Source organism: Pipistrellus kuhlii, unplaced genomic scaffold, assembly GCF_014108245.1.
Source record: "Pipistrellus kuhlii isolate mPipKuh1 unplaced genomic scaffold, mPipKuh1.p scaffold_m20_p_8, whole genome shotgun sequence".
NCBI classification, from domain to species: Eukaryota; Metazoa; Chordata; class Mammalia; order Chiroptera; family Vespertilionidae; genus Pipistrellus; species Pipistrellus kuhlii.
The window spans coordinates 2,129,700-2,146,759 of NW_023425584.1; the positions used below are offsets into that span (position 1 = coordinate 2,129,700).

Below are 17,060 nucleotides of genomic sequence, written 5' to 3' on the forward strand. Positions count from 1 at the left end.
GTTTCTATTGAGAAATCAGCTGACAATCATATAGGTACTCCTTTATAGGTAACTAACTGCTTTGCTCTTGCTGCTTTTAATATTCTCTCTGTCTTTTGCTCTTGGAATTTTAATTATGATTTGTCTTGGTGTGGTCCTCTTTGGATTCCTTTTGTTTGGAGTTCTGTGCGCTTCCTGGACTTGTAAGTCTAATTCTTTCACCAGGTGGGGGAAGTTTTCTGTCACTATTTCTTTCAGTATGTTTTCGATATCTTGCTCTCTCTCATCTTCTGGGACCCCCATAATTCTGATGTTGGTTCGCTTGAAGTTGTCCCATAGGTTTCTTACAGTATCTTCAATTTTCTTGATTCTCTTGCCTTCTAGCTTCTGTGGAGTGTCTTCTGGCTCTTTATGTTCCAAATTTTTTACTTGATTCTTGTGATTTTCCATTCTGTTTTTAGGACTCTGTATAATATTTTTTATTTCAGACAATGTATTCTTTATTTCTTGTTGATCCCTTATCATTTCTTGTTGATTCCTTATTAATTCTAGTTGATCCCTTTTCATATCCTCATAGGTCTTATTGACCTTTTCTAGGAAATTCTTTTTTTTTTTTTTTTTTCATGATTCATAGATTTATTAAACAATAATATATATAGTCATCATTGTAAGCTTTAATAGGAGATGTTATATTTTCGGTCCAATTTTCCTTCCTGGATAAGTTTTTCTTTCCTATCTCTGTCAGTTTTGAAAACATAATACCAGAAGAAGAGGGGCCCAACCCCCACCACAGCTCCGAGGAGGGAGTTCTTGGGAGTGGGTCTGAAATTGGGATAGACATTTGCTGTTCTTGCATAAGTCCAACGAGCCAAGGCAGGATCTTCGGTGAGCCCGTGGCGTTTGGGGTTGTACTGAAGCAGGTGCTCCCTCTTAAGCCGAGATCTTATGGCCAACCGCTCGGCTTGCGCCTTCCGGGTTTCCGGAGATACGTCATATTCAGCTGGGTCAAGCGTAGGGGGCAAAGTGGCCAGGCGCGATGGCTTGTACTTGGGGTGCGACATCTTGGGACCCTGGCGCGCGACTGCCTCTAGGAAATTCTTGAAAAACCTTATAAGTGTAGATTTGAACTCTATATCCAGTCGCTTTTTGTCCTCCATTTCTTTCCTTTGTGATCTATTTTGATGTCTGGGCATTTTTGCAGCTTCCCTGATGGGGCGGGGTTTCAGGGTGGAGCCTACAGCCTTGGCTTCTGTCAGCCCCGCCCTATGCGGCTCCTGAGTCTCAGGGTCCTTCAGTACTCGCTGCAAGCACCTCTGAGAGAAAGGTGCCCTCGATTTTCGCCTCCTACCAAACAGTCTATGCTCTCCCCCAATGAGCCCGGTATTGGGGTTCAGTTCAGTTGGAAGTGGAGTTGGAGGTGGCGTTCAGAGCAGTCCAGAGCTTTTGTCTCCTTCCCGCCAGGGCAATCCCGCGGCACAGCCAACCGTCCCTTCTCTGCGCGCAATGTGCGCGCCTCCAGGACCTCCTTTCGCCTCTCCCCTGGGGTTCCGCCTTACAGCCCAGCTCCCTCTGTTTGAGCCTGGGTCCCCAGGGTCTGGCCTAGAACTGGGGTTCAGAGCATTCGGAACTGGGGCCCAGCACAGTCGGAGTTTTATCTCCTTCCCGCTAGGGAACGCCAGCCAAGCACTCAGCCGCCCCGCCCTTCCTCTCGGGCTCCGTCCTCTCCGCACGCACTGCGTGTCTCCGTACCTTAGGCTTTTCCAGCTCCTCCGCTCTTCCTTCTGATTTTCTCCTTGCTTCTCGTTGTAGAATTTCCAGTCAGTCGACTTTCCTGTAGTTCTGGGTAATGTCCATTTTATATTTTAGTTGTATTTTATTGAAATTGTTGTGTGCGGCTGCGGCTAGGTGTTTACCTGTGCAGCCATCTTGGATTCTCCTCCTATAATTGTAACTTTGTAGCCTTGAGTGGAGCCAAGCCTCCTGCTTGCTCTGTAGCTGCAGCCATTTTTGTTGGGATTTATTTATCTTCTATAATTGAAACTTTGTAGCCTTGAATAGAGGCCTGGACCAGCCAGGGTGTGCGGAAAGCTTGGCTTCCTCTATTTCCCCAGGAAACCCAAGCCGCAGCCATCTTGGTTGGATTAATTTGCACACTCCTGATTGGCTGGTGGATGTGGCCTGTGGGTGTAGCTGGATAGTGGTTAATTTGCATATTACTTTTATTAGATAGTATTATATATTGGAATGCCTTAGTATTGTCCTATATTACATTTAATATTTCATATGTAGCTTGTTCTTATTTTCATTCTTAATTTTGTTTTCTACTAATTTCAGTGCTGTATTTCCCCGCCCCCCTGGATTTTGATTAAGGATTTGGTACAAGATAAGGGCCTGGAATAGTTGGAATGCCGAGGATTTTTAGCATTATAATGCAGTGATAATTTGTTTCTACATTGACTCTTTGTCAGTTTACTTTCTCTATGTGAAGGAGACAAAATAAAAACACTCATTTGAAGTGTTTTTGAGAAATACTTAAATTATGTTTGAATAGATTACTATTCTATAATACTATTAGAAATTTCCATGAAAGTATAATACATTTTTAAGTAAATAAAAAAGAGATACACATAAATTTATGAATACTGTAAATATCTAATGAATGGCTTAAAAATGAAGGTTTTATTTTACTTTTCCAAGCTTTTTGTGAAGTAGTATTTAAAATAATACAGTAGAAGGCTGTCTACTTGTTGCTGTATTCGTTTTCCTGTATTCCATTTTCTAATAAATGAGACATGCTTCTCTACCATTTTGTTGGAAGTGAAATGAAAAACTGTTCTTTGGTTTTAGGTCCTTCTCGGAGAGATTTACACAGGCACTAGTGTAGCAAGAGTCATAGTGAAGGAGTTAAAAGCAAGTGCAAGCCCAAAGGAACAAGACACTTTTTTGAAAAATGGAGAACCATACTAGTAAGTACTCCTTAATATATGTCCTGTAAATACAGTCTGTGGTCTTTTGAAAGTCACATGTTTAAAAGTACTTTGTCATTACATTGTAAACTATATAAATGTTGAATCATTATATTGTACACCTGAAACTAATGCGGTATACCAACTATACTTAAATTAAAAAAAACAACTCTAAAGGGAGCTATAGACTATGGGTGTCGAACTCAATTAGAGAAGGGGCCAAAATCTAAAATCCAGCCTAAATCGCGGGCCGAATGGTTTACTGAACAGTCATAAACTGTCATTGTGATGGAAACGCAGAGGAGTGCAGTGATGACAGCGCAGTGCGGGCCACATTGCAAGGCCTGGTGGGACGGATTTGGCCCGTGGGCCTTGTGTTTGACACATGTGCTATAGACCATGAGAGTTCCTAGTCAGGAAAAGGATAGCATTGTCATTCCAAAAGCGAGAGGTAGAGCATGATTGTCAAGGTTCTTGGCAACACATTGGTTTTGTGACCCTAAGGGAGAAGGAAAGATTGAGATTTGTCAGCCAGACTCAGGGGCCTCAAAGGAAACCGACGATGTCACAGGCACATCTGCTTGCCCTGCTCATTCCACTGCACATCATTTTGTGCACCTGTCATGGATAACAAAAATGAACTCATTGAGGAAACTTCTCTCCTTATCTCTGTATGGACAGAGTGCAAAACTTCATTCAGAGAATAATATTTTAAATATATCACTTAAAATTGTTAGACTTAAGAATATTTTATCTACCAAGTAAGCTTGCTTTTGAGTAAAACCAAAATATTTTTAAGGCCCCCAAAAACTAAACTTTGAAATTTCTGTTTGCAAAATACACAATTTAAATCAGATCCAGAGTCTCATAATGTAAGACTCAAAATGAAAATGTGTCACAGTAGGTGAGTGGTTATACAAACTGATACTCCATACCAGGGACTACTCAGCAATAAAAAGGAATCCTATATAATAAAAGGCTAATATGCAAATTGTCCCCTCGACTGAGAGTTAGACCAGAGGGCAGGGCTGCTGGCCAACTGCCTGAGGGTGCTCCCCCTGGCTGGCCCTGCTCCCACTCGCCCCTCCCACTCCAATCAGGGGTAGGGCCAGCCCTCCCACCCCCCCCCCCCGCCACTCCCCATCGCTCGCTAGGCCAAGGGACCCCACCCATGCACAAATTCGTTTGCTGGGCCTCTAGTAGTATATGAGGTAGATAGCCTAGGACTAGCTGGGCTATTTAGTATGTAGATTGAAATGCTTATTGATACAGGCAACAACTTGGATAATCTTGAGGGCATTAAGGTAAATGAAAAAGGTCCATCTTAAAAGTCCACATACTGTATGATTCCATATATATATATAATATTCTCAAAATGAGAACATTATAGAAATGGAAAACAGATTAGCTGTTGCCAGGGCTTAGGAGGAGGGGAAGTGGGGAGGCAGTGGGATGGCTTAAGTTGACCCAGGGTAACTTGGGGAAAGTCAGTGTGGTGACGTGCACTTCTGCATTCTGTTGAGGGGGTGGTTTGGTGGCTGTGGGAATCTACGTGTGTGGTGACAGCACACGGATGTACACACATGGGCACTGTGTCAGTGCCCTGGTTTCGGTACTGCACTGCGGTTGTCAGATGTAACCAGGGGAAACTGGGGGAAGGAAAGGTGGAAGCTCTGTATTCTACTTTTGCAACTTATTGTTAAGTCATAATTGCTTCAAAATGAAAAGCTTTTTAAAAGCTATTTTGACATATCTTTTTTTTTATAAAGTTTCTTTTGGACAAAATATTTTCCAAAAAAGAGTTTGTATATGCTGTGGAAATTTATGGAAATAGTTATAAGGTAGATAATCTAGGAGTAGCTGGGTTATTTAGTATATGGATTAAAATGCTTATGAACTTTATATATTTTCCCTGCCTTTTTGAAAGTGCTACCTCAAAATGATCATCTATAAATTAGAATTACTAAATTAGAGATTTTGAAAATGTTCACCCAATTACCTTTGAATGATTTAATTATTATATAACAATCAATGTGTTAATGAGCTCTTTTCTGGTTATCCTATTTAAATCATGATGAATGTTAAAATGTGGATTACTGTTTGAACAGTTTTACCCACGTGCTCTCTGATGAACAGTACTGTGACTATTTTTCCCCAGCGTTCTTCAGCATCCGAATGTTCTTCAGTGTGTGGGGCAGTGTGTAGAAGCAATTCCCTACCTTCTGGTGTTTGAGTTCTGTGACCTGGTAAGTTTTTAGCAGAAATTCAAGGCCAAGCATGCAAAAGGTTTGAGAGATAGAAACCCTGGATGAGGGGCAGCTTTCACTCTGCCCTCCATACTAACAACTTACTGAAGTATTCATTCGTTACCTTTGATAATAGTATTAGTGTTATTTTGTATTTCATCCCTATGCTAAGCTATTCTTAAGCATTTCTTATCTAATCATATTTCTCTCTCTCTTTTTTAATCCTCACCCAAGGATATTTTTTCTAATGGCCACTCATCTATTGATATGCACTTGGGCTGCTACCAAATCTTGGCTATTGTAAATAACAGTGCAGTGAAATAGAGATGCATACGTTCCTTTGAATTACTGTCTTAGGTTTCTTTGGTGTCTCTTAGGCAGCCACTTCTCATATTCCCTGAAGCCCCATTTCTAATTTTTTGAGGAAACTTCATGCTGTTTTCCACAGTGACTGCACCAGTCTGCATTCCCACCAACAGTGCCCGAGGGTTCCTTTTTCTCCACATCATTGCCAGCAATCATTTGTTGCTTATTGGTGATAGCAATTCTGGCAGGTTTTAATTTGCATTTCTGTGATGAGTAGTGAAGTTGAGCATCTTTTCATATCTGGTGGAGAAGTGTCCATTCAGGTCCTTTGTCCATTTTTTAATTGTATTATTTCTTTTTTTGATATTGAGTTATATAAGTTCTTTATGGATGTTGGATGTTAACCCCTTATCAGATATATCATTGGCAAATATGTTCTCCCATTCAGTGGGTTGGCTTACATTTTGTTGATGATTTCCTTTGCTGTGAAAAAAGTTTTTAGTTTAATATCGTCCTATTTATTTATTTTGTTCTCCTTGTCCGAGGAGATATACAGTATTAGAAAAAATACTGCTACAAGAAATGTCTTGAGATTTTTCTGCTTGTGTTTTCTAGGATTTTTATGGTTGAAACACGTATTTTATGTGACTCTCCTCAGCCATATTGGGAGAATGTTACTCTTGAAGGCTGAACATCTGGAAAGAGCTCCCATCTTTCCCTCCCTCCCAAGCTGGCATAGGCAGGGCAGAGCTAATGGCTATTTCAGTTAAGTCCACCATCTGTGATACATTGATCTACAATCCTATATAATAAAAGCCTAATTTGCAAATTGTCCCCTCTACCAGGAATTAGGCCAGGGGGCGGGGCCGGTGGCAGCAGCAGGTGACTTGGAAAAGGGAGGTGCCCCTGGCTGACAGCCGCTAAGGACCCTATCTGTGCACTGATTTTGTGCACTGAGCCTCTAGTAAATTTCTAAAACAGTATTTACTTCTCAAAAAATTAAAATGGAATCACCATGTGATCCAGCAATTTTACTTCTAGGAACATAGAATCGAAAGCAGGATCTTAAAGAGATTTCCGTGCACCCATTTCACAGCAGCATTATTCACAATAGCCGAGAGGTAGAAGCAACCCAGGCGTCCATCGGAGGTTGAATAATGAACATAATTGGTTATATCTGTACAGTGGGATATTATTCTAATGTGCTATGTCAGTGGTCGGCAAACTCATTAGTCACAGGGCCAAACATCAACAGGACAATGATGAACTTTCTTTTGAGAGTCAAATTTTTTAAACTTAAACTTCTAATGCCACTTCTTCAAAATAGACTTGGCCAGGCCGTGGTATTTTGTGGAAGAGCCACACTCAAGGGGCCAAAGAACCGCATGTGGCTCTTGGGCCACGGTTTGCCGACCACGGTGCTAAGTGAAATAAGCCAAGTCACAAAAAGACAAATACTGTATGATTCCACCCAGATGAGGTGTCTACAGCAGTCAGACTCAGAGACAGACAGTGGAAGGGTGTCTGCCACGGGCTGGGCGGAGGGCATGGGAGGTGGTACGTAATGGGTGTGGCGTCTCAGCTGGGGAAGGTGAAAAACGTCGTGTTGGTTGGATAGTGTGATGGCAGTTGCACACGGTGTAAATGTATGTGATACCCTGAACTCTGCACTCATGCATCTTACCACCATTCTTAAAACATGGATAATTGCCTACTATTATTTAAGTGCTATACTCTGTGTTACCTATTCTAGGAGGAGGCAAGAAATTCCCAGATTGCCTTGGGAAATCTGTCAGAGCTTGGAATGGCTGGTCAAAGAAAGGCCTTTAATCCAGGATCCGGCCAGTGTGCCCCCTAGTGAGAGGTCACATTTGTCTCCCGGGCCGTTCTGTACTCAGCACCGCGTGGCCCTAGTCACCTCCACAAGCTCTCCTGCAGCAGGGACCAGGCTCTGGGCTCGGTGCAGAGGCTCCGAGTCAGGGCGGTCAGGTGGGGTCAGCCCGGGGAGTGGAGAGGCTGCCTGGGCGGAGGGGCCCAGGAGCCGGCCGCGGCAGTGAAAGGAGCCACTATCTGCCGTGGCCTTAGTAGGTCAGGAGCTCCTGGAGGAGCCTGCTGGTCGTCACCGAGCACTGGTCATGCTCAGTGATAACATCTCTTAAGCAGAAAGGAGAGAATAGTTTTGCCCTTACTTAGTTCCTTGTAAGATAAAATTACCAGCCTGTTTTTCAAAAAAACTTTATCTTAGAGTTTTATGAAAGAAAATGAAAACACTTGTGAGTGAGTTTGGCAGCTGGACCGCAGCCTCTGATGTGTGATGCTGGCGGTGCGGTGTTTGTGAAGGAGCCCGCACTGCGGGGCGTTGGCTGTGACTTGTTGCCATGGGAAGTACACAATGCCACCACGTGAGCAGGAGGCAAGGAGATTGCTTTTTGGGTAAGGATCACTCATTCAACAAAAATGTATCAAGAGTTGGGCAGTGCCCTGGGGACACAGAGATGAGTCACCTCCCCTTCCCTCCCCAACTCCCCCCCCCCCATCTCCACATCCCCACATCCCTGCCTTTTCTGCGTATAGAGCCAGGCAGGCCCGCTTCAGCTGCTCATTCTGACACCTGTGTCTCCTTGAAAAGTTACTGAACTCCTAAGCCTTAGTGTGGACATCTGTGAAGCGGGGATAATGCTGCCTGCCTCACAGGCTTCTCCACCATTACTAAGATATGAACGGCAATTGCTGGGCTTATAGCATGTGCTCAGGAAAAGGTAGGGTTGTGTGTGTTTTTCATTTTTAGTTACTTAACTCCACTTACCATAATCATTGAGTAAAGATCTGAGTAGTGTGTGTAGAAGAAATCAAACTAGAGTCATTGGGGAGGGCGTGGCCAAGGAAGTGCGGTTGATCGGAGTGTGGAAGAGCGAGTGGATTGACTTCCTTGGCCCAAAAGGACATCAGGAGCACAGGAGCCTGCCCAGCAGTGCGGGGGAGCAGAGATGCTCCCGTGGGTGCAGAGTCTGGGCTGCGGGCGAGGAGAGCAGGCGGGCATGTGCTGGGAAGATCAGTTGGATGAAAAGCAGTGACACCACTGGGGAGACCAGAGTGCAAGTTGAGGTGACAGAAGGGCGTGGTTACACTTGGCTCGTGTCTTCATCTCTCTCCCTTCCCCAGGCCTGGCTACTGCCGTGGGCCCGTGGAGCTGGCTCTTTGCTGGCCGCTGTCTTGACTGCTTGTGTCCAGGCCGCTCTGCTCTCCTGACGCCTGCTTCACTCCGCCCGGTGTGCTGAGGCTGCTGACTCTGTAGCCGGCTCTGTGTCTACCCTCATGTCACATGGCTCACTGTGGGGGCACTGCGGTGCACACCTGGAGTTATTAATGTGTCAGGTGAACACATGGGGAAGCTGTCTCTTTAGAAATTGGATGCCACTAGAACATGTAAATCACACGCGTGGCTGGCACATGTTTCAGTTGCGCAGCTCTGCTCCATCTTGTTTTTGGACAAGTACAGTCTGAGGTTCAGGTGTACTCTGAGTTTCAGAGCAGTCTACACTCCTTGAAGTAAAATCTGTTGCATTTCCCACTTAACAAAGATAAAACTTTCAAACAGAATCAGTTAGATTTCACTTAAAGTAAATACTTTCCATATTGCCTCTCTTTGGCTAGCGTGAATGTGCAGAGTAATGAAGTAATAAATATTAAGCCCAATAAAATGCTGAGACTAGAGATTTTCTCCTAAATTCATTATTATATTGTTAAATTGAAATATGATGGATTGCTTTGTGGAAAATTATTGTTTCAATTTTAATTTGGGAGAACATCTTTTAGAACTTCTCAGGACGTTTTTCTTTCCCCTCACTCATTAAGCAGTGATATCCACATTAAACAGTGACGTCCCTCGATGTCCACGGAGTTGGTACCAGAATCTGCCCCGATACCAAAATCCACAGGTGCTCAAGACCCTTGTGTATAACGGTGTCGTATTTGCCTGTAATCCGTGCACATCCCCATGTATACTTTTTTATTTTTAATCCTCCCCTGCTGATATGTTTATTAACTTCAGAGAGGGAGGGAGGGAGGGAGAGAGAGAAACACCGATAGGTTGCCTCCTGTATGTGCCCATGCCAGGGATTGAACCTGCAACCTAGGTATGTGCCGTGACGGGGAATTGGACCCACGGCTGTTTTAGTATCAGGGGTGACGCTGCCCCCGCCATCTGGCTGGGCCCTCTGTGTACTTTGTCTTCTCTAGATTACTTAGACTACCTACTCCAATGTCAGTGCTATGTGAATAGTGTATACTGTGTGGTAACAAATACTATATAAATAGTATATACTGTGTGGTAACCAAAAAACCTACGTATTTCGCTCAGATGCAATCATTGTGGGTCCACCTATTAGTACATATCAGCAACAATGTAACTTTCAAGTATAGTATTTTTGATCTGTGTCTGATTGAATCTACAGGTGGGGAACCTGTGGCTACAGAGGAAGGGCTGTATTTGCCAAACTCACACTGTTGTAGATTCTGGGGACACAGAGTCAGACAGAGCCCAGCCCTGGGTGCCTTATTTCCGGTGGGAAGGACAGACAAGCAGACAAAGTGCCGGTTAGGACTGGGTGCTCAGGGTGGAGGCAGGAGGTTTTGGTCTGATCCGCGGGGAAAGTGGTGCCACTTCTGAAAAAGAACAGATTGGTGGAATTTCACACAGGACATTGAGGTTTGAGGTGTCTCTTAGGTCCCAGGAAAGGGTATCAAGTCAGCACTTGGACAAATGGGCTTAGGGCTCAGGAGATGGAGAGGTTTGGGGCCAGGAAACGTATTTGAGAGATTTATTTACAAGCCCCGGGGTGGGTAGAATCACCAGGAATGCGTGTCACAGTGATGAGGACCAAGGACTGAGCCTGGGTGTGGCAGCACTTACAGAGCAGTGAGAGGGGAGGATCCAGGAAAGGGCGAGAAAGGAGAGGCCAGAGGGATAGGGAGAAAGCCGGGAGGCTGTGGGGAAAGGGAATGGGCCATCCCTTGGTTATGCTGGTGCGACTTGGGCCAGCGAGCAGCATGTGGCAGAGGCGGTCAGCCACATATAGCTGAGCGTGCGGGGGGGGGGGCGGATGAGGGGCAGTAGAGTTGGGGAGTGAAGGATTAAGAGAGAGTGGGAGGCCAGGAGGAAGAATAGCCAGACAGACCAGGCTTGTGAGGGTTATCTGGGAAGAGAGGAGGGAACTGGGATGGCAGCGGGAGAGGACTGGGGGCCAAGAAGACGTGTTTGGTTCTTCGTTGGATTCACCTGAGAGGCATTTGAACATTAGAGTGGCAGAAGGGACGGGCTCACCAAGAGGTTGAGCTTGGGAAGGCAACCAGGTGACTAATCTCTATATTTAAAAGCCTAAGCAGCCGGCCGACCAGCCAGTTATGGTGTTCACTGACCACTAGGGGGCAGGTGCTCAATGCAGGAGCTGCCAGGTGACAGCAACTTTGCCGAGTGCCCTCTTGCACTCTTGCACTCTGGGGCCCCTCAGGGGATGTCAGACTGCTGGTTTCAGCCCAATCCCTGCAGGCCAGGCCAAGAGATCTCACAGTGCACGAATCCGTGCACCGGGCCTCTAGTGCATAATAACTGATGCAGGTGTGGAGGCGCATAAGGGTGGTTGGAGCCTGGGGTGGGGGGAGGAGAATAGCGGGGGTGGGGGGGTTTCAAGAGGCAGTGAGGAAAAGAGTTGTGCAGACAGGGACAGGGTCCCTGGGGCTACAGCTGTGATGAGAGTCAGCAATGCTCAGTATGTGGCTATGTAGGCTGTTCATTCATCCTTTCACACAGTTTTGTTTAAAAATTATAACTCCCTCTCCCTCCACCACCACCAAATCATTCTATGAAACATAAATAACTAAATTTTCAGTTATAAACCCATTTAATTGTTTGGTGTTTGCATTGTATAGAAATTAATTGTTCTCAGTATCCCGTCAAAAACTGGATAAAACCCTCTTGGCAGTTTGTGTTGGAATTTTTAAAAAAATATATATTTTATTGATTTTGTACAGAGAGGAAGGGAGAGAGATAGAAAGTTAGAAACATCAATGAGAGAGAGTCATCGATCAGCTGCCTTTTGCACACCCCCTACTGGGGATATGCCCACAACCAAGGTACATGCCCTTAACCGGAATCGAACCCAGGACCCTTCAGTCCCCAAGCCGATGCTCTATCCATTGAGCCAAACCGGTTTCGGCTGTGTTGGAATTTAATCCATTTAAAGGTTGATTATTCACTGAATGACTCAAGAAGTCATTCCCATTTGTTCTGTTTTCTGAGTTCTTTGTTCATATAGCACTCTGCTGCCATCTAGTGTCATAAATTTTTCTTTTTGATTTTTTTGGGGGATTTTGGGGAGGAGCAGAGACATTTTAAAAACTTGGACAAAGGGCTGAAACCAATTTGGCTCAATGGATAGAGCATCGGCTTGGGGACTGAGGGGTCCTGGGTTCGATTCCGGTCAAGGGCATGTACCTTGGTTGCGGGCATATCCCCAGTGGGGGGTGTGCAAGAGGCAGCTGATCAATGACTCTCATCGATGTTTCTAACTCTCTCTCTCCCTTCCTTTCTGTACAAAATCAATAAAATATATCTAAAAAAAAAAAAACCTTGGATAAAGGAAACTATTTTTTGGAATACATTGCTGTTTTTAATTATTGGGCATTTAAAAAAAACATATATATATATATATATATATATATATATTTTATATAAAATTTATTTCAGAGAGGATGGGAGAAGATAGAGAAATATCAGTGATGAGAGAGAATTATTGATCGGCTGCCTCCTGCACCCCCCCCACTGGGGATCGAGTCTGCAACCTGAGCATGGTCCTTGTATGGAATCGAACACGGGACACTTCTGTCCCCAAGCTGAACTGAGCCAAACTGAGTGCATTGAGCCAAACTGGCTTGGGCAGTGTTGGGAATTTTTAATAGCAAACCAAAGCAGTAATCTGACTACTCACTAAACATCGTTAAAACATAAATAAAACAAACTGGATATCGAAAAACAGCTTTGCTTTGGATAGAATGGGTCAGTTTTTAGTACTTACATAATAGGAACATTTTAATTATATAATTAAAGGTTTTATTCCAATTTTTATTTTAAATGGGGAGCTCTTAAGGATCCTTCTAGACCATAGATCTACCCCTGGGTCCTGTCAGTCATCACAGATCTCACCCACAGAGACTGCTCAGGCTCCTTGTAATCGCTGGTGTGAGCTCCTCGCCCCGGTAGAGACCGTGGGGAGAGGCTCTCGGCTTTTGCCCCGCTAGAAGCACTAGGAGTGTTGGCGTTAGAGGCAGAAGCTCCTGTTGGTTCTATTTGTCTTTAGTGAAATCTGGAGCGTGGCATCGGCTGTGGAGAGAAGGTGTTTAGGAACAGTGAGTGGGACTGTATTTCACTGCGCCCACTCTGCCCTTTCTCTGCCTTCGTGGCCAGAGAGAGTCTTTTGCGAAGTGGTCCTGGTTTGCCGGTAACTTCTGTTTGTTTTGAGAATTAGCCAGACACAGCGTGTAATGCTACCTGGTTTGGGTAATTTTCACCGCAGATGGCACTTTTGGAAAGAGGTTAGACAAATGAGTTTAAGTTGCCATTTCATTGGTAATATAAATAAATTGTTTGTTTTCATACTTAGTTTCCATGTGGTCTACCTTATAAAAATCCCATAGCCTGTAGGCCTGGACTTTTTTGCTGGAATTTTTCTGGGTTAACTTATTGTCATCCAAATCTGCCTTTATTCCAACCACTCCATGCTGAGGAGAGCGTAGCATAATTAAATAAAGCTTTAATTTGGAATTAAACCTCATCAATAAATATTTAATTGTATGGTAAAGAGAACGCAGAATACTTATTTCCTCCTAAGTGAATTCCCGAAAGCACGCAGCCTGGCATTGAAGTGAATTAGTCATGAAATGAAGCCGGGAGTGACATGGGAGCCAGCGGCGTCCCGGGCTCCGCGTTCACCTGAACGTGTAGTGCGTGCCGCGTGTGAGTGTGCAGCTTCCTGCCCGTGCTGCTGTCCTTCACATAGGCTGCTCAGCTTCCTGACGTTCTCCCTCACAGTGGTCTTTGCACAACACGGGGCCTTGGGGAAGCTGGCAGACACCTGAGGCAGTGGGTCCCAGTACTGCACATACTGCCCTTTCCCCCCGTTCCCGTTGTTCTGTCCTTCCGCCTTGTTCCTGGGTGCCCGGGCAGGAGCCTTCACGATGGGGTGCTGTCTGACCCTGTGTCTCCAAGCCTCCCACAGGCAGTGCTAGCGGCACTGTCTCTTACTCTCTCCTCATCTGTTCCCTGGCAGTTTCTGTAAGTCGTGCACCCTGCACAGTTCCCTCTCTCACTGTCCTGTCTCCGGGGTTTCTAGAACAAAGGTAAGCTGGCCTTTAATTGGAATGCCCCAAAGGTGACGGGTGTTTTCTATTCCTTTGAAATAAATACTTAGTTGAAGTATTTTGTCATTTGAAACTGGTTCAGTCTGTGATGCTTTATTAAGCTAACTCTAAGTAATTTCTAATAAATAACCTTAGTAACTAATGTCCATTAAGCACATGTTTAGCTGCCTGTTTGTTGTCTGCTTGTGAAAGCAAACTGCATGGTCTTTGCAGGGCGACCTGAAGGCGTACCTGCGCAGCGAGCAGGAGCACGTTCGGGGCGACGCGCAGACCATGCTGCTGCAGCGGATGGCGTGCGAGATCGCCGCGGGGCTGGCGGCCATGCACAAGCTGCACCTACTGCACAGGTGGGTCTGCCGGGGGCGGCCGTGCAGGTGGTCCCGGGACAGCTGCAGAGTCCACTCTGGCTTAAATCGTACAGGCTGTCCCGTGCTTCCCAGAGTTCCAATAAGTTGGCTTCGTTTAGATCAGTACCCGAGGACACAGTGTCGTCGTGAGCCTGCGCTCTAGAAGTTATCCCCAAATGTCACAGACTGTACGGAGTTATCCATTCTCTGCGTCTGCCCCCGGCGTCCCCCGTGCCCTTGTCATGTCCCCTTAGGTCTGGTTCCACCTGCTCGGTCTCACGGTGCGTCCCACGTCACTTCCCTGGGGAGGCTGGGAGGCCCACTGGGCTCCCATCCTCTTTTCACGACACGTCTGAGCACTGCTTTCTGGCCAGGCTCTGAGAGGCCTGCGGTGGGGGTGGGAGTCAGGGGTTGTGTGAGCAGCCAGCGGTGGGTAAAACCTTTCTGTCAAAACTTCCCGGTTCTACTCCCACCACTGCAGCTCCTGGGAACGCACTTTGTTCAGATCATTGATCTAAATTTGTCATTAAAACAACCAAGGGTTTGAGTCCCACCTGATCTGGTGGCTCTGTGAACCCAGAGGGAGAGCTCTGCTCATGATCTAGCCTTCGTGCTCCGATGTTTAAAATCATTTCCTGGGTCTCCTGGGAACCAGGCAGCGTCTCTAGTTGAATTGAATTAAAACATTCAACTCCTAATAATCTAAAGACCTAAAAAAGGACACCTGTGTATTGATGTGGAGGATTGTCATGAAACATTATGTTTTTTAAAAGGCAGGTTGGCTCGGCTGGTGTGGCTTAGTGGTTGAGTGTCAACCCAGGAACCAAGAGGTCACAGGTTCGATTCCCTGTCAGGACACATGCCTGGGTTTTGGGCTCAATCCCCAGGAGGGGGCATGCAGGAGGCGGCCATTCGATGATGTTCTTCTCTCTCATTGATGTTTCTATCTCTCCCTCTCCCTTCTTCTCTCTAAAAAACAATAAAACATTTTTTTTCAAAAGGAAGGTTAGGTGTTTATAGAATGACAATTTTTTAAAGATTGTATTGATTTGACAGAGGAGGAGGAAGGGAGAGGGAGATAGAGAAACATGGATCAGCTGCCCCCTGCACGCCCTCTACTGGGGATCATGCCCACCCTCTGGCATGTGCCCTGAATGAGAATCAAACCGGCCAGGGTGGAAGAACATTTTTAAAGGTGGAATTCAGAATATTTACTGGCTGACTCAGGGCCAGGTTTTCTGTGCTGGCTGAGAATAGAATGATCTGCATGTCCAGCTGGGAGCTGTGGGCTGCAGTGAGAAGCACCCAGTAAACGTTCCTCTTGCCGTCCTTTAAGGAGAGAGCCAGGCCTGGCGTCAGCAGAGTGCGTGTTTGCAGTCGAGCACAGGTTATTCGTGACTTTCAGGAACTTGCGGTCATTTTGCTTGCCATTTGCTACCAGGAATTCAGCTTACTCAGGAAAGCACGGAGTAAGTGGGGTGTGGTTGGTTCTGGAAAACGGCTGCAGGGGCACCGAGCTGTTCATGAGAGCCGCCCCTTGCAGGCGGGTAACTCCAGATCCCGTGGGAGTTGAGGACCAGTAGGGTGGGGACTCCTTGCACCGGGAGCTCCCAGTTCTGGCTGTCAGCCCCCTCTCGGGCGGTGAGGCGTGTGCAGTCACTGACACGAGGCGACACAGGCGCTGCCAAGGGGAGCGAGCCAGAGCCCGCGGGAGCCGTTCGGAGCCGGCTGGCTGGCGGCCTCCCCACGGGACCCGTTGTTCAGCTCGGAGGAAGAATACCCGGCTGTTTGTGCTTCCTGCCAGAGCGGCATTGACGTCAGGAGTCCACGCCGCTGTAGAGAAGCTGCACCTTGGGTTTCTCTCACCTTGGGCTCTGGGCTTCAGAGAGTGTTTACTTTTTACCAGTTTCTGAACCCGATTATCTCATTGTCACCTGGAGTCTGGTAGCACTTCCCAGTTCCTGTGTGTGTGGTTTTAGCCTTAGGATGACCAGCCCAGCAGGTCAGCCTGTTGTTTGGGAGGCGCTGAGGCTCTGATGTGTGAGCGACTTGCCCAGAGTTCCCAGTTCCCAGCGTGGAGCAGAGACCAGTGCCCAGGTCTGGCAGCGGGCACTGGGTGCTGGGAGCGGAGGGAGAGAGCAGTTTAGCAGAAATTCCCCGTCAGATCACTGTCTTCTCCCCCTGAGCCCTGGCTCTGTTCGGGGAGGCGTCCCTCTCCCCCTGAGACTGCCAGTTGAACTGGATTAGAGGTTGCAGTGCCATTTACAGTGTGCACATGCCTTTTGCACATCATGTCCCATCTTTCAGCTGACCTTCACACTGGAAATCTGAAGGCCTGCAGAGACCACGTGTAAGGAGAGGAGGGAGGAAGCGGGCCGTGCAGGAATGGCTTGAATGGCCTGAGCAGAAAGTGTCCGGAGCTCCAAAGGGGCTGCAGGCAGGCCCAGGCTGAGAGGGCACACACGCCCCTGTCTGGCGCCCAGCTTTTACCTCTTGTCTCGGAGGGCGGCATGGGAGGCTGAGAAGGGTCTGTTTATGGAAACCCGGAGACGCTCACCGGAGGTCTCAGCAGCAGGACTCTGTTGGCAGACCTGCGCGCTGTCCAGTGGCAGCTGCCAGCGCAGTGGGCGGAGCTGCCCGTAAAGCACTCCTGTTCCTGCCCTCACAGGGCAGACTCCTGCCCCTCCGTCCCTTCCCCTCTGCCCAAACGGGCCGATTCTGTTCTCAGATCGGACGTTTCTCTTGTTTGTAGCAATGGAGTTGGGGGTGGTGGCGGGGGGCCCAGGTTTCTCCCAGACAGG

At 46.7% G+C, this 17,060-nt stretch overlaps 2 protein-coding genes across 11 annotated transcripts in view; one reads left to right on the forward strand and one right to left on the reverse strand.

Annotated features, from left to right (window-relative positions):
* Positions 1–17,060, forward strand: part of LMTK2 (lemur tyrosine kinase 2) — a 71,932-nt gene that overhangs the window by 27,650 nt on the left and 27,222 nt on the right. For 5 of the 10 annotated variants that reach the window (XR_006740722.1, XM_045576807.1, XM_036424308.2 and 2 more), the window contains exons 5-7: positions 2,827–2,945; positions 5,104–5,191; positions 14,126–14,259. Coding sequence is in view for 9 of the 10 variants with exons in the window: in XM_045576807.1 (XP_045432763.1) it covers positions 2,827–2,945; positions 5,104–5,191; positions 14,126–14,259 (341 nt within the window). In the remaining variant the exon portion in view is untranslated. The remainder of the gene's footprint in view (positions 1–2,826; positions 2,946–5,103; positions 5,192–14,125; positions 14,260–17,060) is intronic. The other 5 variants (XM_036424311.2, XM_036424312.2, XM_036424310.2 and 2 more) reach the window with 4 other exon arrangements.
* LOC118711291 (NADH dehydrogenase [ubiquinone] 1 beta subcomplex subunit 4-like) lies at positions 622–1,063 on the reverse strand. The gene has a single exon (XM_036424321.2). The coding sequence runs from the start codon at positions 1,038–1,040 to the stop codon at positions 654–656; it is 387 nt and encodes a 128-aa protein (XP_036280214.1). The 5' UTR covers positions 1,041–1,063; the 3' UTR covers positions 622–653.